At 41.1% G+C, this 22,362-nt stretch overlaps 1 protein-coding gene across 11 annotated transcripts in view; it reads left to right on the top strand.

Moving 5' to 3' along the window:
- HIVEP1 (HIVEP zinc finger 1) overlaps nt 1-22,362 on the top strand; it is a 130,556-nt gene that overhangs the window by 74,128 nt on the left and 34,066 nt on the right. For all 11 annotated transcript variants that reach the window (XR_012580900.1, XM_074543640.1, XM_074543633.1 and 8 more), the window contains one exon: nt 14,873-20,805. Coding sequence is in view for 10 of the 11 variants with exons in the window: in XM_074543640.1 (XP_074399741.1) it covers nt 14,873-20,805 (5,933 nt within the window). In the remaining variant the exon portion in view is untranslated. The remainder of the gene's footprint in view (nt 1-14,872; nt 20,806-22,362) is intronic.

Below are 22,362 nucleotides of genomic sequence, written 5' to 3'. Positions count from 1 at the left end.
TACCATCCCTGTGTGCAGCACAAATCCAAAACACAGCTCCCTGTGAGCCTCTGTGAAGAATTTTTACTCTATCCCAGCCATAAATAGCACATGCAGAAAAGGGGGGAGATTAGTGTAGTGTTTGCACCTATTCAATAGGTAAAATTTTAAACAGGTTACTGATTGTCTCTGCAGGCTGTATATGGTATAACAAATCCATCCTAAGCTCATACTTCCAGACCTTTTTAAGGGTATGAAAGCATCTGCCAGTCTCTTCTCCTGATTTCTTCCCAGAAAGATATCTCTGTGTCTAGCTTCAAGGAAAAGCCTTTTTTTTTTTCTTTTATGGATTTGAGGATTTGTATCACATGCCACCTCAACAATTGCGGCTGATTTTGTTCAGACAAAGCATGGGAATAGTTACATCTTGAATTACACCTTTCCTTCAAGGTCTGTGCTCCATAGCATGAACGAGGAGGATCCATGTTGCGGTGGCTCAGTTTGTTGCAGCACACCTAGTCTCACCTATAGAAAAGGCAATGCCATAAATAGCAGAAAGGAATAAGCTGTTACTTATGTTTCAGGTCAGTGCATTATGTTGGTCCCTTGCAGTTTGCCAGTTGTCATTTTGGAGTACTCACTTGAATTAAAGGGTCTGTGCTAAGGTCTATTTAGCACCTATTTTGGTCTGTCATTTGCCTATCAATCAAGTTGCTGTAGTTTCTCACTCCATCCTTTCCACATTCCTTAAAGACCTTTTTCATTTTCTTGCCTTCAGCTGGAGGTGCAGGAATTTAAATACTAAGCTGTTCAATCTTCTCTATCATCAGCTTCAGACCCTCAGCATAGCTGTTCACTTTCTAGTCTGTGAAATTGAACTTCTAAGTTGCTCTCACTTATTCCAGAGGCCATTTGTGGCAGATCTGTTTTGATGATAGCATTCCCTTTCAGAGGTACCACAGTTTGTCCCTGAGACAGTAGCAGAATTTCACTCAGATAAGCTCTCTCTCCAGAGTCCTATGCTTTGATATTAGTTTATCTTGAGATACAGAAACATTGTTGGCCAGTTCAAGAGTTTTGCTTGACTTACCACTGATTGTTTGAATGGCTGGAGGTTCTGTCAGTGCTCACGAGAAACCACCTCAACAGAGCCATTCAAAGCCCTGGTCTGGACTCCAGCAAGGTCCAAGCAATGTCTGGGTGCTGTTGAAGTACACCTTTATTTCCAGCCTCTGTCATGGAGCTGCCTGAAACGTCCATCATCATTTTCAGTGGGTGCTAATCTTCTCTTGTGAGAAACAACTGCTCACTTTGAAAATTTAAAAAGGTTTATTAAACTTTTACAAAAATACAACAAAAGGACTATATAAGGAAAAATTCACAGCACTGGGAGCTGCCCTCATGGATACCACATGGCCAGTTCATCTTCAAGATGAATGCTCAGTCTTTTATACCTCAGGGGTTGCATCAAGCAGTCTTGGCCCCTCCCAAAGTCTGCCGGTCAGCTCTTCTTTGCCATTTATCAGTAGTTACTGCTTTCTTGCAATTTAATTGGAGATCAGGTGTTGCCATGCCACACCCCCTAAGCACCAAGCTTTTCCATTCCCGACTGCTCCAGGTAAGGGACACATGTGCACACCTTCTGTCTACCTGTCCTAGACAACCCAGGCTGTCTGATGGTCACAGTACAGGGGGAGAAAGGGAACTATGGGGCGAGCAGAGGCCATCTAAACTACAATAACATAACTCTACATCAATAAAGCTTTTCTTAATATTCACACAATAGTTATCCCTTAATTGCGAGAGCCATTTGCCTCATTATCTATCTGTAACATCTCAGAAGCCTAAAGGTTGAAGCAGTGTTTGGTGGAGTGGCTCTGTAGTCACTGTTGGTGTGCAGAACATGACTCTCCATTTGCTTCCTTCAGTCCCAGTATAGCTGTGTGGAACCTCCCCTGGAGTGAGTGGACCTTTGAGCTGCCGTGCACAGAAAGAGGAAAGAAAGGAGAGATTGCATTCACCACCAAGTACTCTCTGAGATGCACAATCCATATGCACATATGTTCCCCTCCCACACTTGCAGTCCCTTCAAAGCAGTGTGTTGGCATGGAGGAGAGACAACCAGAATTAAATGCCCTCTACCTTGTTTGCCCATCTGCTGTTTTTTTAACCGGAATGTTATTTTTCTAGTAAACTGAACAGCACTGAGGTTTGAGTGAGAAGATTTGTCTTTATAAATGTGAGCATGAGACTTTAGTTCACAAATATATGTTCTGCTACAGATTGATGGTAGACATATTTTGTATCATGAGAGTTTTCCCTAACCCTCCCCGCTTTATCATCCCTCTTGTTCCATGAATGCATGTTGTTGACAAAATCATAGAGGGAGTTTGAAATCAATTATTATAAATATGCCAGCATTCTGCTTAGATAAACAAAGCATTGCTTATGTCTTACCTTAAAGATTGCTGCTGTTTTCATGTTGTCATGTCCCAGCTTACAGATGACTCTCACCAGCCCACCATCTGGCCCCAAAGGAGCAGCCAGGTACCTTCCTTCGTCTCCCCTCCTCACAGGTACTCCCACTCCTGCCTTCTGCCACTATACCTCTCCAAAAAAACAGGTGGGAGCACTTCGTGCTGGAGATGTGCCCTGCTCCCTAGGCCATCACAGAATCATAGAATGGTTTGGGTTGGAATGGACCTTAAAGATCATCTCTTCTAGCCTCTTCCAAACCCCTTCCATGGGCAGAAACACCTTTCACTAGACTGGGTTTCTCAAAGGCTTATGAAGCCTGGCATTGCGCACAGCCAGACAGCTGCAGTCAATACCATATTCTTTCACTTGGGGGAAATAGGAAGTGGAATGAGAAGGGGAAGTATCAGGCAAAAATCTGGAAATGGGATGCTTAACAATTTGCATGTTTTGATCTACTAGCTTAGTGTGACGTCATCTTCCTCAGATGTTTCCTTGAATTTTTCCAGGAGGTTCGCAGGCACAGGAGCTCTCTGGATGCTTTGCTGCTGTGTAGTACCAGTGTAGTACCATTAGTCCAAAACATTTTCTTTCCATTTTGTACTTGTAGGAAACTGTCTTACTTTTTGAGCAAAGTACACAACCAAGATCCAGAGTTTCATTTGATTCTTTTCATCTTCTCATCCTTATCTTCACCAACCCTATGGGTGAGAAATATAGTCATTCTAAATGGAGGTATATAATCTTCAAAAATTGCAAATTACACTAATGTCGTGTTTGTTACTTAATGCTGATGAGAGGATTAGCTTTTTAATTTTTTTTTTTTTTACCTACACCAGAACTGCCTAGCTTTTATTTTCCAAGTGTTCAAAACTACCACTTAGCAGTGGGATTTCGAGCAATTCACTTGTGCATTTTCCTGGTACCTGATTTCATAAAGTATTTTGTATCTGCATTTAAATATGTCAGTGCATCTGTCTAAGAGATGATTTATTTAAATTGTTCTCTGTGTCAATATATAAGGCTTTCATTCAAGACTGAAATGTCTTCCTAAAATATTTACATCAACTCAGACATCTATGATTGGCTTAATGCAGGAACTATTCATGTCTATAGCTCATGTTGTACAAGATCTTACATTTTCATAAAGTCACATCTATTCTTGAAATCTCTGATGTTTTCACATTGAAAGAACATTGCATACTGCTAATAACAACAGTGACAACTTGAAAGGTCCCTTCTGTTTTCAGGCATATTCAGTAGAGGGGTTTGTGCCCACGAAGAACAGTGAGAAAACTCTCCTGACTTCTGCAGGAACAGAAATAGTCTCTGATATCATGTAACCTCATTTTTCTTTGCTCTTGTCTTCAATGGTTAAGTACATTTTAATGCCCCCACTTAGCCAGTGGGGACAAACTGATAAAAATGGAGATATTTACGTGTTCTGTGCTCTGAGAGACAATGTTAGAATATGGGCTTAACCCAGGGAAGTTTTCCAGCTCCTGTAGACCTCCTGCATTGTGAGTCATTGTCTGTATCTGTTATTTCTATTTTAGTTTTCTTCTGTTAGTACATTTCATTTAGACAACTAGCAGATGAAATCTGCTTGGTATATCCACTGCTGGTGCTAGACATAGCAAGAGCTGGTGTTGTTTTGACAGGCAGACAAACAGATTTACAGTTTTAAATTGAAAATTTCATCCTTTGGAGCTATTAGGAGAACTTGGTTAAAACATTAATGGGATATTGAAGTGATAGTATTTTGACTTCTTCTGACAAGTATGGCAAATTTTCTGAGTGACAGTTCAGCAAAAGAGATTCCAACCTGCAAGTACAATTTTCAAAGGGACATTTTACAAACTGACATTATAAAACAATCATTGGAAAAGCATCTTCCTGATAGTAAATGGAAAGTATCTATTCCAAATCCACTGTACAGTACATTGTTAAATCAGGGGCAATGTTTTCAGACACAGCAAAATTCTGAGCTTAGTCCTGCTTTAATGAATAGAAGGATTTCTTTCAACTTTATAGAATCTGAGGCCAGAACAAGCTCATTTTTGTGGTGGGAGGATGCTGAGCTAACAAACTGGCTAATTTGAGAGCATACCTACACACACACGCGTAGTGAATTCAAAAGGGTGTTAATTTTAGCTGATGTGAACTGGGAGCAAGCCAGTTGTGGAAATGCAAGGTTTTTACTTGTTAGCTTCCTTGCAATCTGCCTTGCATATGAGTAATGAGTGGTTTTTTTCATGTTTTTCTGATACTCCCTTAGCTCGGAGAGTTGTTAAGTTTCCTTTGGTCTGCTTCAGAAGGGAAAATATAATATACAAATGGATGAGTGATGAATTGCATTAAATGTACCACTCTCTGGTAACGATATGCTTATGAGCTGACCTGCATGGATCCTTTCCCAGGAATCTCCTTGAACGTGTGGATGTGTGAGAGGGCAAAAAGAGAGGCTGTACACATTTATGGAGACAGGGCAGGTGAGGCTGGGGGAAGGACTCTGAGTAGCTTGGAATTGGGGCTTCCCACTGATGCTGAAGGAAACCTACCCTGGGGAGATCATTGTTTCCATCTGCAGCATGACAAAACCTCAATCTGGATATTCCTTGGTCAGGACATTTCTCACTTCTAGATTTCAGTCAAATGGACTTGATTACTCCTACTTCTGTGATTTTCACAGCACCATTTAGTCGCAAAGAAAGACCTGCTGTATGGGACTTTCCTGCTGTCTATGCAAAACCTCCTAGTCCTTTCTCTGTCTTTAAATAAGGTTGTTAGGTGTGAGTTCTTTCCTACTCTTCATTCCTGGTGAGCTACTACAGGCAGTATGGAAATTGCTCCATTTGATCCCTGCTTTTCAAATGGAAGATTATGTTAAAGAAATGCAGAGAATGTGGCTAAGGAGCTTGTTCTGTTTGAACATCATTATGTGCAGGGATGGTTTAGTAAACATCTTGTTCCTTTCATTTCTGTTTTTTCTCCCCAGACTCATGTTTGGATATTTTGTATTCAGTGTCTCATCTGACCGTGTAGCAGTTGCTCTCTGCTGAAAACTCTTACACTGGCTGCTGTTTCATGAGCCTGTCTACCATTCTGTTTTCATGGCCTTTCTTCTTCAGCGGTGTTAGAGGTGGAAGTTGTTCTAATAATTTGTTAACCAAACCCTGACTTTCCAGTAACAACTGGATATCCTTAAATTACAAACAGGTACTTTCGTTGTGAAACTGTTGACAACGTTGCCTGATACTCAAGGAAAATTTCTGGATGTCCCTGAGATATTTTAGTTAATTTCTGGCAGGGTAGTTTCTTTAACTATTTATATTTAAGTAGCTTTTATTTTCACATGGATAATTAGGTGGAACTGGTTTCTGCTTTGGCTTTGATTGGGAGCTCATTAATATGTCTTTTGGGAGGCATCCTGTCTCTTTTTGCTTGTCATTGGAGTGCCCAAGCAAGAAAGAACTTCTCAGGCTGTGATTGCTGGTGATGTGAGTTATCATAGCATTGTCTTGCCACTTACTCATAGTCAATGTGCTTTATCTTAAGTAAGCACTTAAAATGTGATTACTTTTCTTAGATTGGTATGAAGGGTTCTGTGTAGTTTAGAAATACAGAGCTGTTAAAGGGCTATAATGCAGAGCCAGTAGATGAATGCCACAGGGCTACTTAATATAGCAAATATTTTAATTTTTTTGCAGGATGTTTAAAATTCTGTAGTATATGCCCCTGCTGAATTTTCATATATTGCCATTTCATGTGTGTAGTAAGGCATTAACCATAGCCTGTGTGGTCAGTGTCTGCTGGTTTTGCATTGCTTTCCTGCGTCTTTCAATGTCAAGTCTTATGAAACTTCTAAGTGGTTCAGCCTCTGCTGGTTTCTTACACCATAATGGTGGGAAATCTTGATCAGTATCAAATGTCATGTTTCATTTAATGTGTGTCTTGCTGGGCAGGAAATTAATTCTTTTTTGGGGAAAAAAAATCCTATTTCACTTTGGTCAGAGGTTTTCAGATGTGTCGAAGTGTTGCATTTGATTGCTCTTTGCATATGGACATTGGAATGTCTCAGTTGAGGTTCTCATATTACCTCAATTGTCAGATGTTTATTGTGGTTTGATCTTCATGGTCTTCCTCATCAAGCATACTGATTTTATGGCTAAAAATCTGCTGGTTGTTACTTTCTTCACTTGAGGTGCTAGATGCACTAAATGAAACCAAACTGTTCTAAAGAAGGCATTTCTTGGTCCTGTTAGCTAGGGCAGTTATGTCCTTTACACCCCGTCAGAAGTCAAGGGTGGCTTGATGTGGGTAGCCATGCCTTGAAAAGGTGCCGCGGGGAAGACAGCCCCAGACTGCAGCTTATCGTTTCCTCTTTACCTGTCCCAAGGCCAAACAAGGGTTGGCAGGCTCTCACATCTGAGATGAAACTGTATCATGGGAGAGCTTCCTGATAAGTGCAAGCCCTGTGCCTGAGGGCAAAGGTGTCTCCCTTTGCTTACGCTAAAATGTTATTGCACAATTTATAAAGCTAATCCGCTCTGCCCTCGCAGAGGTATTTCACCATGTGTGAGGACTAGCCCAGAGGACACCTTTGTCGCTGGAACCTTTAAACATGTCAGTTGCTGTATTTCACTTGTGAGGTTATGTGTATTCCTGTTTCTTGGGGAGGAACCTTTTATGGTTTGAATTAATTACTGGATCATATCTGTATCTCTTCATTGTAGCTTCAATCAGTCCAGAACATTATTCTCCTCTTTCAGTTTCAATGTAATTTTGCAACTTAAACACTGGTGAGGGAGGTCCTGAAACCTGGGGGCTGAGGAGCGCCTTGCTCACTCCCACACCAGCTTCTATCTCCCTCACAGGAGAAATATAGGCAGGCCCATTATTTCAGGGAAACATTACTCAAAGGCAAGAAATACTCCTTCCTTTCCTCAGTGTTACCTTCACAATTCAATCCTGTAAATATGGAATTAGTGGAAACAATAGATTGTGTAGTTTAAGCTTTGCCATTTGTACTAAACATTACTAAATTATATTTGCCAGTTCTTAGCAATTGCTTATGTTTGATAGCCAGCACTGTGGGTATCTCTTGGAATGTCTGTAGTTGAAAACCACAAAATTCCATATTAGCAGAATGTTTTTATATTGCATTGATTTTGTTGAGGTACCTGTTAGTTTTGCCATTAGTAAGATGAAATGTAAACAGAATTTAGTTGTGGGATTTGTTCCATGATAGAAATTGCAAATGGGAAAAGGAATTAAGCAAAAAGGAAAATAGAAAAGCAGGATTCCTGGGATTGCTGTTCCTGGTGTAGCGAGAGAAGTATCATTGGTGTGCATTCTGATCATGATAACTTAACAAGATGAAGACCTGTGGAAGCATGCAAGCAGTGTCTTGGGTATGAACATAAGCAAAAGTACTTTGCAGACATTCAGCTTTATCTATTCCAATCTCATAACAATGGAAACTCTGATAACTATGATAAAATGGCTTCTATTATAGAGTTGGGGACAAGGGGACACTGTTTACTACAGTATTGCTGTATCCAGGTGAGGTTGGTGCAGTCTGGCTAGGTGGACAACCAGAGGAGCATTTCAACAGGTAAAAATGCACAGCTCTGCACCCAGGCAGGAGGAGACCCAGGCTGGGGACTGACAGGCCAGAGAGCCGCTCTGTGGAAAGGCCCTGGGGTTATGGTGGGCAGCAAGCTGGGCACCCGCTAGCAGCACACCTGGCTGCAGGGGAGACCACAGCATCCTGGGCTGCATGGACGAAAGCATGACCAAATCAGGGGAATGAATGATCTGCCTCTACTCAGTGACCTTAGATCACTTTCAGATGCTCCGGTTAGACCAGCAGCACCCCACTCTCACCAGTGCAGGAGGAACATCAGAAAACTGCAGTGAGTTTGGTGTTGAGGCAGCACAGCCATCAGGGCTGGAGCATTTGCACTCTGAGGATGAAGCTGAGGAACCAGGGCTCGTTCAGGCTTGAAAAAAGGTGGTTTTGGAGGTGGTTATCATAGAGTCAGATGTCATGATGGAGAATGGTGAGAGGATGAGAGGCAATAGGAACAAGTTGAGACAAGAGTGATGCACACTGGCTTGTTCCCCAGGAGGACAGTCAAGCAGTGGAAAATGTTGCTCACAGAAGCTGTGTAGACTGTCTCCTTGGAGGTTTCCAATACTTTATAGTTCAAAGCCCTATGGACTCAGGCCTGATCCCATAGCTGGCCCTGATTTGAGCAGGAGGATGGATTAGAGATTTTCTGAGGCCCCTTCCCAAATGAATTGTTTTGTGATGGTGTGAAATACCAATTTTCATGTTGGAAAATTCACTCAGTGGCAGAGGAACTGAATGTGATTTCTTGGTGTGTATCGATCAATATATATTTTTCTCAACAATTACTTTTAACATATGAACTTGAGAAACACTGATTTTTATGGGCTTGCCAGGGTGTGATGGTAGAGGGCATTAAAATTTAATTTGACTGTACAAAAATGTGTGCTGTCATTGAAGTTAGTGGCACTACTCAAATGGGTGCAGGTACTACATTTTAGCACCTTTCCTGGAGCTTGTGTTCGTAGGATATTTAGTATTTTGGTTAATAATGAGAAATTATGCTGATGAAATAGTCATTCCAGTATAAAAGTCTGGTGGAAATGACCCTTGAAAGAGGACTGGGGACCCTGTGCCTGACAGCCAGTACAATACCTTTTATGGGTCACATATCAACATTGTCTGTTAAAAACACCAAGAAAAATAATCATGTGCTCACAGTGTGAAATCCTGAAGCTGTACTCACTTTATACATGCTATATGGAATCATCTGCTGTTGGCTGGTATGAACAAAAGGACAGATGTTGGCACAGATGAACACTTGATCCAATCCCTGTCATATTGCCTTAGCCTTTGAATGTCAAAGCTCCTCCTTACTTTTCTTTTTAATTAATCTGTGTTAAAATGTACTTTACATACAAATCCAGTGTTTTTAAGGGTCTGCCCTTGATATATTTGGACTGGTGTTCTCAGTAATAAAAGTCCATAAACATGCATTAATCCTGCTGACAGGGCCTTTCAAATAGCACTCCTGGCTTGGAGTGCCCCAAGTTCTGTCGTTTGCCTCCTGACCTCTGAAACAGGGAGCGACCACCCTCTAGCCACTTTATGAAGACTGATATTAGGCACTGAAATAAGACTGTTCAAATAGTTTTGCTTTTAAAATATGATTTTATTAGTACTTAAAATTAAGCATAGCACTTGTGTTAATCATGTTCAAATCTTCGTATTGACTTGTTGGCTGTGAACATTTTCATAGTTGTATGGGTCGGTTATGTAATCAAGGTTTTGTTGTTAGGGAAAATATTTATGGCTGTACTTAAAACATAGGAAGTGGTATGAAGTTAAAAGGTAACTTATTAAAAGAAAGAACATTTATGCATAAATGCAGCAAGTTAGTCCTTGCTGCATTTAATGTGAGTTCTGATAGCCTTATATTTGCCAGCAAATTTTTTATTTCTTATTTCTTTATTTCATAATCATATTCTTTAATTATTCATGGAAACACATCCAGTGAGGTGATTCATGAGTGCTTTTGGATAGTTTTGGTGAAATCAAAATTAAAGTGTATGTAAAGCTTAGCTTAAATCAAAATAAATTCTTTAGTAACAGTCTCTCTCTTTTGGGGACCCTTCCGTCTTTGGATCACCAGCATTGCTGGGTGTCACAGTAACCTCTTAGCCATTCATTTAAGACATCAATTAGTAGTTGAAGACTTTCAAAAGAGACTTGGTCTTACTTGCAGTGCCCTGAGAGCCAAAGTACAGACTAGGAGCTAAAAGATCAGGCACTTGGATTTTAAAGTCTGGTCTTTGTGTGGGAGCCAACTGTGATTTTTTTTAAATTCTGCAATGTGAAGTGAGTACATGTGATGAAAATTATGGCACTCATGGATTGCAGGGATAGATAGTGATTGCTTGCTCCATGTTCACAGGATGGCACTGAGGGAGAAGGGAGTGGTGCCCTTCCTTGGTTCCCTCTTACTCTTTCCTTTAAGTTCAAGCCTGTAGCTCTATTAGAAGGGAGAGAAAGAGAGTGGGTGTTATAATAACATGTAGGCTTTGAGACAGGCAGTTCTGGAAGTTACTTAAACAAAACCATTGAGATCATTTTGTCAAGACAGTGTCTGGTTCACCAGTAAATGCTTTAAAAGCAAAAAATCAGATCACTTATACCTTCCCTTATTTGCTGTGTGAGTTACTCTGTAGATTGCTATCTGCACCATCACACCTGTGTTCTGTTGTTCTATTTCCTGTGCATAGAGCGAAGCACATCAGAGAAATTGTAGGTGAATAAAATCATGTTTAGAAACATCAGCTTTCTCTTGTCATGTTTTGAGTGCAGAATTCATGCTGAAGCAAAGGAATTAAGTGGAGAATCTTGAGAGCAGGGAGAACAAAGCCAACCAGGCAAAGCACAAAGAGATACTCTGGTGTCCCTGGAATGTGAAAAGTGAGGTATTGAGCAGAGTGGCATTGTCCCCTCTTCTCCTGGGTAACTTAATCATATTTGATGTAATACAGCTTATGAGAAAAGTTCTGTTTTGACATCTGATTGAGGTGACAGCAGTTCTCAAAAATACCACTTCACCCCCAGAGGAAACGGGAAATTACCACTGAATGATGAGAATGGCTGGGTGACTGCAGAGGGGGTGAGCAGAGCACATGGCATGGCTGGGAGAGAAAGCAAAGCAGATCAACTTCATACTTTTTTTTGCACATCAGGATGTTTTTACACTCTTTTTGTTCAGTGTCGGTTTGTGGATGTGGGTACACGGAAGGCCCTGGCAAGTCATCGCACTCCTGAAAGTTGCAAGGCAGAGGAGTCTTTAGCATTTGGGGATCAATGCTTTCTGCCAGTTTTGTTGATGCCCCTGGAAACACTGATGCAGTTGACCTTTGTGCAATCATGTAGCTGTAGGTTAAGAAACGTGCGGTGAAATAGCTTCAACATAAACTGGGAATGCAAAGAAGAGACTTATACAAAAACAATGGCAAGCTAAAAATAAGTGAAGCAGAGTTGTTGGTAGTTCCTTTTTTTCTCCAGATGTGCCAAAAATTTGTTTATTAGCAAACATAAGGTGAATATTTCCATTAAAAATAATAATAAAGATTTCTAAATTATCCAGGAGTAGGGTAGAAGACAGGACTTAAGCATTTTTTAAGCCTTGTAAAGTCATTGTCAAGTAAGTATATTTAACAAGATTTTATAGACAGATACACTGAAGCAATTCCTTGACTCCATCTCTGGGATCAGAAAATCTGTAGAGGCAGAAATATAAATAATAAATTAGTTCTCATGATTTCTGTAGACTGGAATTTTATTGATATAGAAGCAGCACAATTGTAGTGAAGACTGAAAAAAACCCTTTTTCTATATGTAATGCAATGCATAGCTTGCCTTTGTTTATTCTTTTTTCTTTTCTTTTCAATTTCCCAAACAATTTTTAAACTTTGGCCTGTGTTGAACTGCATTTTAAGAAGTAAAGCAGTAAAGATACTATGGAAAATTCTGATCTTGTTATTCAAAGTGAGTGAATCTTTTTAATTGCTTGTTGATAGATTAGAGATACATTTTTACTTTCCTTAAGGCTTTTGTAAGCCACATTATATCTTTCACCAGTACATTGTGCAGGTTAAATGTCCTTGTTCCTTGACACTGTACAGTTGAAACCCAGAAACAGTAGCTTTGAATATTTCAATATATCAGGAAACACCACATAATTTGATTGTTCAATTGCTGCAGTATGAAACAACTTAGTCTTTTTCGTGTACATTTGCTTGGATGTTTGCAATTCATGGCACTCTTACTTTCCTAGCTGTGTAATCTGCCCAGCTCTTCCCGTAGTGCTCCGGTACAAACACCGGCAGTGTGATGGGTGTGGGGGCGTGATTGTGACAGCACAAAAGCTGCAGCATGTGCATAAAAGGAACCAAATCACTTATGTGCAATTAACATGGCCATGTTTCAGAGAGATCGCCAAACCATGGCTAAAAGCACGCTTTTATGTAATTACCTTATTTTCTCTTTGATTTGTACAAAACTGATTTTTGTTGTTATTGAAGAAAAAACAGTCGCAGTAGACTATGAACTGTAAAGAATTCACCCTTAATAATATGAACGATAAGTTATTAGTTTAAGTCACTATTAAATTGTGAAGCAATGGAAACTACAGGACATTGTGATGGAAGACAGCTTGGCTTTGAGTATGTTAAATCCAGCCTAATAGGAATAGGTTTTTATGATACAGCAATAAATCTGAAGTTCATTTAAAGGTTAAGTGAACAATTACCACAGAAATTTCTTTCTGGATGCCCAAGAGGAGCACAAAGTTACCAGAACTAGGAGCCAGTAGTTCTGGCAAGGGATTCAAGCATCTCTTTCATGGGACTGATGAATGTAGCAAAACACTCTTACTCTTCATAGGTAAGCTTTCTCTAGCAGGGCTGGGAGAGGTATGGGCGAGGTTCTGCGGAGATTCCACACTTGCAATGAATTATGTGTGCTGTAGTTTCACCCCAGCCAGCAGCAAAGACTCCATTCTAGCCACTGTAAAGAACATTAACTCTACCCCAGCCAAAACCAGCACATTGTGTGATATGTAGTCTTTAATCTTTCAGTTTACAGAGTAATTGAATATCCATTCACCCTAACTGTATATATGTGTATAATTAAGTTGGCATTGAGGCTGATTTTAGGTTTTGAAATTCCAGGTATCTGGCATTACCACACATCCCAGTTGGGTTGTGCTCTGGCATGGAGACAGCATAACATCTTTGGTTTTTTTCCCTACTGGTCTCTTTGCATTCTCTTGTGCTAGGCAGGCTTTAAGCATGGCCTGGGTTTTCTCAAATGGAACAGGAATTTCACTCTGGATTCATCAGCTGCAGTATCTCTTGTCAGATGCACACAATGCATTGGCTTTCCTCCCACCACAGTATGGAATTCAGCTGGTGTTTCTGCAAGAGCACAGTGTGTGCCAGTCCAAGGAGCTATAGGGTTGATGAGTACTTGGAAATCTGAGATTCTTTCACATGCCTCCTTGACAGTGAGAATTTCATCCCTTTATGTGTTGCTGTAAGGCTGTTCTTCACCTAGAACTGCACATAAACCTCTGTTCCTGAGTTACTCATGCAGGAAAAACTGCTTGGGGTTACTCAGTGCTGCTTCCCAAAATGTGTGTGTCTGAACCTTCCCAGAGCCATCAATCACATCAGATTCCTCCTTTGCTATTAATATTGGCAGTCGGACAAGTAGGGTTTTGCTAACAGCGTGATGAAGGAGTTGTTAAAGCCTAAAAAAGTGAATTTACATCCATTTAATATTTATCTTCCTCTGCCCTACCAGTGATGCTAGTGGAGGCAGTGGCTCTGACTATGTTAGGATAGAAGTAAAACAAAAACAAATTAGCTGATAGATTATTCTACATTTGAGGTAGACAAGAACATGTAACTTGGGTATCCACTAAAAAAAAAGGCTTCTGTGTATCAACACTGAAATTCAATCTATTTGTGGTTTTTGTTATAGAGGGAATTGGACTGTCTACAAATACAAGTGCTTCCTACAAAATTATTCTGCTGAATAATGCTCCAATTCATTTGCTATTCCCAACCCCCCTGAAACTCTGCACGCATATCTGCTTAAAATCAGCAACAAGTGTAGCTAGTAATGAAATAATTCAAATTTAGTTTATTTTGTTTCATGATGCACAAATAGGAAGTCATTTAAGTGTGACTGATTTTATTCATCTGCAGTACCTGCTCATCTGAAATGCTATTGAAATTCAGTAATTGGAGCTCTGAAATACAGTATTTGACAGATGGTGTGGGTGGTTGTGCCATTTCCATGATAAATCTACTTACAAATATAACCATGAAGAAGTTGTGTTCATTCCTTGACTATGCGAACATATAGATGGAAAAAGTGACAAACATGACATATGTGTCTTGGTTCTTCGTTTTCCTCCTATAATGATTTGAATTCTTAAACTAGTGCAAGAGAGAGGCTTCTTTTACATGTCTGAAAAGGAGTTGCTGAAATATTCCTTGAGTAGCCTTCCTTTTCTTACATTTACTTTGAAGCTTTTCCTACAGTGAATTACTTTTGTAATGTCTTCAAGCATCAGTTAGAAAGCATTGCTCATATTAGATGAAAACATAGTAGATCTTCTCTAAGATACATTTGCTGTTAGCTGAAAGTATTGGAGGCTGGAGAGACAGTCCTGTTGCCCCAGGGCTTACTGTTGAAACTTAGAGATGGTAAAATGGTATAAATAAAAAATATACTCCATTATCCAATTTGATTTTTTTAAAAATTCTTTTTATTCTTTTTGTGTTTTCACAGAAATCACCGATGCTGGTACTAGAGGAACCCAAGATACAATTAAGGGTGTGAAAAGAAAAAAGATTGTTTCTGAAAACCATCTTAAAAAAATACCAAAATCGCCTTTGAGAAGCCCTGCTGAAGCCAAGGTTAAGCAAAATGTAGACCCTTCACCGCTAAAAGCTCTTCCGGATGCCTCTGAACATGCCACGACACAGGATCACCTGCCCGTGCAAAATGGAAATCAATGTACCAAACAAAATGGGGGAGCACTTAGCGGTGAGATAAGTGTTGAAACAACCAAATCTGAGACATCAATGCAGACAAACCTTTCACTGACACATCAGTCCTTAGATTTGTGTAAACAGGCAGCGGGGGATACTGATGCAAATTCAGCAGAGAGGAAGCCTCCCTCAAACTCCTCCTCAAGTAATACAAAGACTGACAGTAATGAATGTATTAACTTTGTTGATTGCAGTACGTCGTCCCCATGTACGCGTACTGCATTCGATGTCTTACTAAAAGCTATGGAGCCTGAACTGAACACCTTAGCACAAGAGTGCCCCCCTTATGGGATGCAGATAGAGAAACTGAGACCAAATAAAACTGTAAGCACCTCTTCTAGTCTCACGTCCAATACAATAAGTGTCCAAAATCAGTCGTCTTTGTCACAGCAGGAGTTTGCAGCTGGACCTCCCTATTACCCATGTACGTTGAACAATGTGCATGTAGCAACAACAGCCAAGACTGGACAAGCACAAGGCCAATCAGTTTCTCATTCACAAGATCTTATTACTAAAACCAGTCAGCGAAATCACCAGGTTGTTATGTGTCCAAGTTTAACTAGGTCGCTGGTGCAACAGCAGAGTCAAGAAAACCCCAAGCTCCAGCAGATCTACAGCATAGCAGTAACTTCGTCTGTCGTTCACACCTCATCTTCCACTGTAACTCAGGTTTTTTCTCAAAACCCCTTAGTAGCTAGTTCGTCTTCACCATTGTCAATTAACACATCAAGTTCAACACACTTGTCTATAGGTCCCGTGTATAATTCAGCCCAGATAGCATCAGTTGTAAACCATGGTGTAGAACAAATATGTAACCTCTTGAAAGACCAGAAGCCTAAAAAGCTAGGGAAATACGTCTGTGAGTATTGCAATCGGGCCTGTGCCAAGCCCAGTGTTCTCCAAAAGCACATCCGATCCCATACTGGAGAGCGACCATATCCTTGTGTGACATGTGGGTTTTCATTTAAAACCAAAAGCAATCTCTACAAGCACAAAAAATCTCATGCACACGCTATCAAACTTGGACTTGTCCTGCAGCCAGATTCAGGTGGCCTCTTCTTATCTCATGACTCGGACAAAGCACTTAGCATTCATTCAGATGTGGAAGAAAGCGGTGAAAGTGAAGATGAAGGCACTGCAGATGAAAGACAAGATGATCAAGAACTGGAACCTGCACAATTAGTGAAAGTAATTTCAAGTGCAGAAACACTGCAGAAAGGAAGCCCTATTCCATTAAGCAACCCAGACTGTGTATCAGGTGACTCTTCATTACATGATGCAGAACCTCAAGTAAGGGCAGCTTTACCAAAAGTAGTGGTTCATTCTGTAAATGTTTCTCCATTGAGGGCCGATAGCCCAAAAGTAACAGAGCCAGCACCTGAGCTTGCTGCAGCACAGAGAAAAGGAGATTCTAAAGTCACAACCCTTCAGTCAAATTTAACACATACAGCCTCATTTAAGGAGAATGACATAAAGCAGCGTCAGAAAGTAGAAGCAGGCCTGTTAGAGGAACAGCCAGGATCTACAGGAGGACCAGTGCATGCTCAGCTCCAGAGACAACAGGCTACTGATGGTTCTCAAGATCAGCAAGGAAAATGTCTTTTGAGCCCTAGAAGTTTAGGTAGTACTGATTCCGGTTATTTCTCTCGTTCCGAAAGCGCTGATCAAACAATGAGCCCTCCAGCTCCTTTTGTAAGGGGATTGTTGACCTCTGATAAAGATCCAAATAAAAATCTGCCCAGTGTGCCACGAGCAAGTGGCATGGTAGCATCAGTGGTACAAACTGTTTGTGCTGACAAAAATCTGATTCTCTCTGGCCAAATGCGACCACCCTTGGCAACAAAAACTCTTGAGGAGCGTATCTCAAAGTTAATTTCTGATAATGAAGCTGTTGTGGATGACAAACAGTTAGATAGTGTGAAACCAAGAAGAACATCTCTTTCAAGAAGAGGAAGCATAGATTCACCAAAATCTTACATATTTAAGGACTCTTTCCAGTTTGATTTAAAGCCAATGGGAAGAAGAACTAGCTCAAGCTCTGATATACCAAAGTCTCCTTTCACACCCACTGAGAAATCCAAGCAAGTTTTTCTTCTTTCTGTACCATCCCTTGACTGTTTACCTATAACACGAAGTAATTCCATGCCTACCACCAGTTACTCAGCAGTACCTCCTAATGTCATACCTCCCTCTCATCCTCTTCGAGGAAGCCAATCATTTGATGATAAAATTGGCTCTTTATACGATGACGTTTTTGTGTCGGGACCTGCTGCTCCACTGAACCAAGGGGGACATCCTCGGCCCCTGGTCAGACAGGCAGCAATAGAAGATTCTTCTACTGGTGAAAGCCAAGGTCTTGGACCTGTGCGATCTGTAGAAGAAAATTATGTGGGGTGTAATTTATCAAATGAATCCTTATTGCAAAGGAGCAAATCTCTGGCACAGGGATCAAATTCAGAAAAAACAAAGAAGTCCCCTCAGGTGCGAGGAACAATGTTTGAATGTGAAACCTGCAGGAACAGATATAGAAAACTGGAAAATTTTGAAAACCACAAGAAATTTTATTGTTCAGAGTTGCATGGACCTAAAACTAAAGCAGCAGTCCGAGAGCCTGAGCACAAAACTGCTCCAAACAGTACACAACCTCAAATTCTACACTACAGAGTCACAACTTCAACTGGTGTCTGGGAGCAGACACCCCAGATAAGGAAAAGAAGGAAAATGAAAAGTGTTGGTGATGATGACGACCCACAGCAAAATGATACGAGTGTACCATTGAAGAACGCAGAAGGCCAAAGCAAGCCAGCAAATTCTTCCATTCTGTCAAAACACAGTGCCACAACTGTGGTAGGATCACAACAACCAAGCAAACTTCTACTTCAGAATTCCCAAATTCAGCTTGTGGCCCGTGGCACAGATCAGACTACTGAGCCAAAGATGGCTTCCCTCATTGAAAAGCAGGCAAGTTCAGCTGTGCAAGAAAAGGTGGAGTTGAAAAGACAAGGGACTGGCATTTCAGTAATACAGCACACAAATTCACTGAGCAGAAATAGCTCATTTGAGAAATCAGAGTCATTTGAAAGAGTATCCCCAGTTTCTTCTCAAGAGCCCAACAAGGGTGCAAAGCACCGCTCTTTGAATACAGTTGTAATCCAAGAAGACAGACACTCTCATCTGAGCACTCCCCAGCGTCACCAACCCTTGTCATCAGAACCACCTAGAGGGGAAGTTCAGGGAAGCCAATTAGTTTCTAATGAGAGAAGTGCGCCACTTCAGCCATCAAGACTCGTTCGCCAGCATAACATCCAGGTTCCTGAAATACTGGTCACAGAAGAACCAGACAGAGAGCAAGAAAACCAATGCAATGACCCAGAAAAGACAGAAAGGTTTAACTGGCCACAACGCAGTGAAACACTGTCAAAATTGCCAACAGAAAAGCTTCCACCGAAAAAGAAGAGAATTCGGCTGGCTGAAATGGAACATTCATCTGCTGAATCCAGTGTTGACTCCACACTTTCCAGAAGCCTAAGTCGGGAGAGTAGCTTGTCTCATGCCTCCAGTTTCTCAACTTCACTTGATAAAGATGAAACTGTAAAGGCTGAGAACCCTTCCAAAGCAGAGCCCATTAGTAAGTCGTCAGAATTCCTCATGATTCCTGCTGGCTCACACGCACTGGCAGTGCCTGGACCTCATTACCGGGAAATGAGACGTGCTGCCTCAGAGCAGATCAGCTGCACGCAGCCCTCAATGGAGGTTGTGGACTACAGGAGTAAGTCTTTCGACTGTGGAAGCATGTCTCCATCAAAACCTGTCCCACTTGTAGAGGTAGCCGCTCCAAAAGTGTCGTCTGCAAACGGAGCTGCTGGACATGTGCCTCTGCTAGAAAGGAGAAGGGGGCCATTTGTAAGACAAATATCTTTAAATATTGCTCCCGAAAATCAACAACCTCAAGTGAAATCGACTTCTTCATTGCAGGCAGCTCATGCCACAGATGTGCCCACAGTGCCATTGCACAGGCTGCAGGCCTCTGGCAAACCCTCGGTGGAGTTTCCTTCAAGTACTCAGCACTCACAGACTAACTCCAGACCTCATTCAACTATTCAAAATTGTAATCCTGTTAGCCTGTCTTCGCCTCAGCAGCCTCTAGATCACATGTTGAATAATCAAAGTCAGCCATCCTTGACTCATCAACCTTCTCAGCCGTCTACTAAAACATCAGCCCAAGGGGAGCAAGCAAGCACGAACTCACTTTCTTGTCATCCTGATGAAAAAAAGGACTGTTTTGCTCCAAAGTATCAACTTCAAGTTAAAACATTACATATAGGTCAGCCATACTCTTCTAAATTGCTAAAAAATACTTTATCAACTCAGACTGGTTCGAGTCAAGTTGGGGTGGACCAGAATGCATCTTCCTTTGAAGTGCAGACAAAACTCTCTGACGTGTCTAATCCATACTCTGTGCCTCCTCTAAAGCAAATTGTTCCTAATAACTGCAGCAGTCAGATACATCAGATTCCTCCTTTTGTGGTTCCCGTCCGTATTCAGAGCAGCATGCCATCCTATGGCTTCGCAACTGTTACACCCCTGCCTCACATTTTAGTGACCCAGGATCAGGGAAATCAGTCCCTCTGCAAAACAAATGTTGTAATGGTGCCAACGCTTGAAGGCAAAACTCAACTGCCAAAATCTCACAAAGATCATCAGAGGACTTTGCCAAATTCATTTGAATTTGAAAATTCACCACTGGAAAGTGGAACCAGAAATTCACCTTTGTCAAGCTCTTCAAATATCATTCAGAAAGTGCCAGTTAGCGGACTCTTCCCTCAGCCAGAAGTTACAGCTTCAAGTAAACGAATGCTTTCCCCAGCAAACAGTTTAGATATTGCCATGGAAAAACAGCAAAAACGTGTTAAAGATGAGAGTGGAGCTGCTTGTATGACAGATGCTAGACCATTGCATTCACTGAACGTTAGATCTAATGACTCTACTAGTAAGCAAAAAAAACCAGTTTTGGTAAGACAGGTTTGTACCACAGAGCCTCTTGAAAATCACCTCTTGGATCCTGATGTTGTTACACAGCATGAAAAAAGCAGCAAGGCCAGTACTTCAGACCTGCCTGACCATCAATCATCTGACACTGGGGTTTCAGAAACCCTAAAAAAGTCACCAGAATCTGAAGACCTTAAGTCTTCCACATCACCAGTATTTGTAGTTAGGAAACCTTCTGAATTGTCTCCAGTGAATAGTTCTCTTCTCAAGGCTGTAAGTAGCAGCCAAGAAAGAAGGTCCCCAGCTAACAGTGATGAGAGCACCCACATCAGCAGCCCGGGCCAAGCAAAGCCTGTAGCAACACTGGCTGTGATGAACGCAGGAGAATTGCAGAGGTTGTCGTTTCCAAGCCTCAAGACCACAACAAATTTTACCTGGTGTTACCTCATGAAGAGAAAACCATTGCACCTGCTGCAAAATGATCAAAAAATCTCTGCCTATTCTACATGGACCATTAGTCCCAACAACCCCAATCCACTCGGTTTGTCGACAAAGGTAGCTCTCTCCCTCCTCAATTCCAAACAGAAAGTTGAAAAGCCACTGTACACTCTAGCAAGAACTACTCACCCCAGATCTGATGTATTGGTCTATTCAAGCAAGTGGAAGAACAGCTTGACCAAGGTACTTAAGCTATGTTTGATGTATACTGATCATTTACAGAGGATTTGCTTTGGAAATCATGCTGCTTCTTATTTTAGAGAATGTAATATTCCTGACACATACCATATATGTGCTTATTTATTCTAATTATGCTGGATCAAACTGCTAAAAAGATCTTAAGTAATTCAATTAGGAAACCTAATTAAATAAGGATTTATCATTTTTTTTATGAGAATTAGTTCCTGGACTTAAATCTGTGTATTGAGTGTTGTGGCAGAAATGTGTCTGGCTATTTTTTTGTCATGCAAGGGGTAGAACAAAGTAAGTCTGATATAAATATTTTTTAAACACTTCTAACTTAATTTAAGATCATAATTACATATTTTTCCTTAAAATTCAGCTAAGGAAAGAACAATAAGGGTATTTTCTGCTTCAAAAGAGTACTCAGCTTGAGCAGGTGTCCATGGATACACCATGAAAACAGTTTTCATCATCACTGATCATCTAATTGTGAGAGGAACATTTCCCTTTCTTCCACCTTGGTTAATGAGTGGTGTGAAATAATGACAAAAATAGCAAGGTTTAAACAAAATTGCCACTGCCATAAAACCACTGACGACTTCTTGGATTGATACGGCTCCAAAGATAACATTAAATCTTGTGCCGAGGAATATAATCCAGGCAAAGGTTGTGACCCACATAAAAAACCACATTATTCCAGAGTCCAAAGTGGCAGAGCAAAATAGTCTCTTGTTATTTCCTTAGCTGTTTTGGGCCTGCACAGATGTGATCAAGATTTTACTTGCTGGACAGTTTTGTTTCAGAGAGGACCTGAAGCTCTTTGGTTTAGACTGGATTTGGTGTCCTTAGGGATTGAACCACCGCTCTGCACGGGTGAAGGTGGCTCTTAGCCCTGCATTATGGCAGCAGGTGTCTGTGTCTCTGTAATGGACCCAGTAGTGGATTTTACTGTCCCATCTACTGAAGTTGTAAAGCTCTCTGAAGCGTGCAGCATGGTTTTGTGCTTTTCCTTCCTCTGCACTGCATGCACTGTGTCTTTGATGCCAAACACATTGGAGCTGGCAAAAACAGGGCATCCACAAAGCCATAGACCTTCCTTTTTCCATGATCCTTCAGGGCATGGAAATGGTTTGGCAAGGGGGTGAAGGTAACTGAAATTTGTCCTACTGCCATCAGCAAAAGGTCCCAGACATTGGGATTCAGGGTCCATAAGCCAGCAGTCATTCTAGAGGAGACATTCCACAGGCTCGGGAGAAGACCCCTGTTTGTGTGGGTGTTGAGGAACAGAAACTGCTGCTGTCAGAGGTCACCCTGGAATGTTTCTGTGTCTGCTAAATGTTTTGCTAAGATACAACATTGTCAGCGGGGAGAAAAGCAATAGCAAGAGAAACTGTGTGATAAGTGAAGTGGGTTCAGAATTACAGGAAGATATGCTAAAACCTTTAAGGCCAGAAGGGCAGTGGAGCTAAATGTGGTCCTCCTGAAATCAGTGGGAGACTTGCTAACATTTATATTGGAGTTCAAAACCTGATCCATAAGGTTCCCTGTAGAAAATGC

The sequence above is a fragment of the Zonotrichia albicollis genome, chromosome 1 (genome assembly GCF_047830755.1).
Source record: "Zonotrichia albicollis isolate bZonAlb1 chromosome 1, bZonAlb1.hap1, whole genome shotgun sequence".
NCBI lineage: Eukaryota > Metazoa > Chordata > Aves > Passeriformes > Passerellidae > Zonotrichia > Zonotrichia albicollis.
This window is presented reverse-complemented; position numbering and strand designations above follow the sequence as displayed.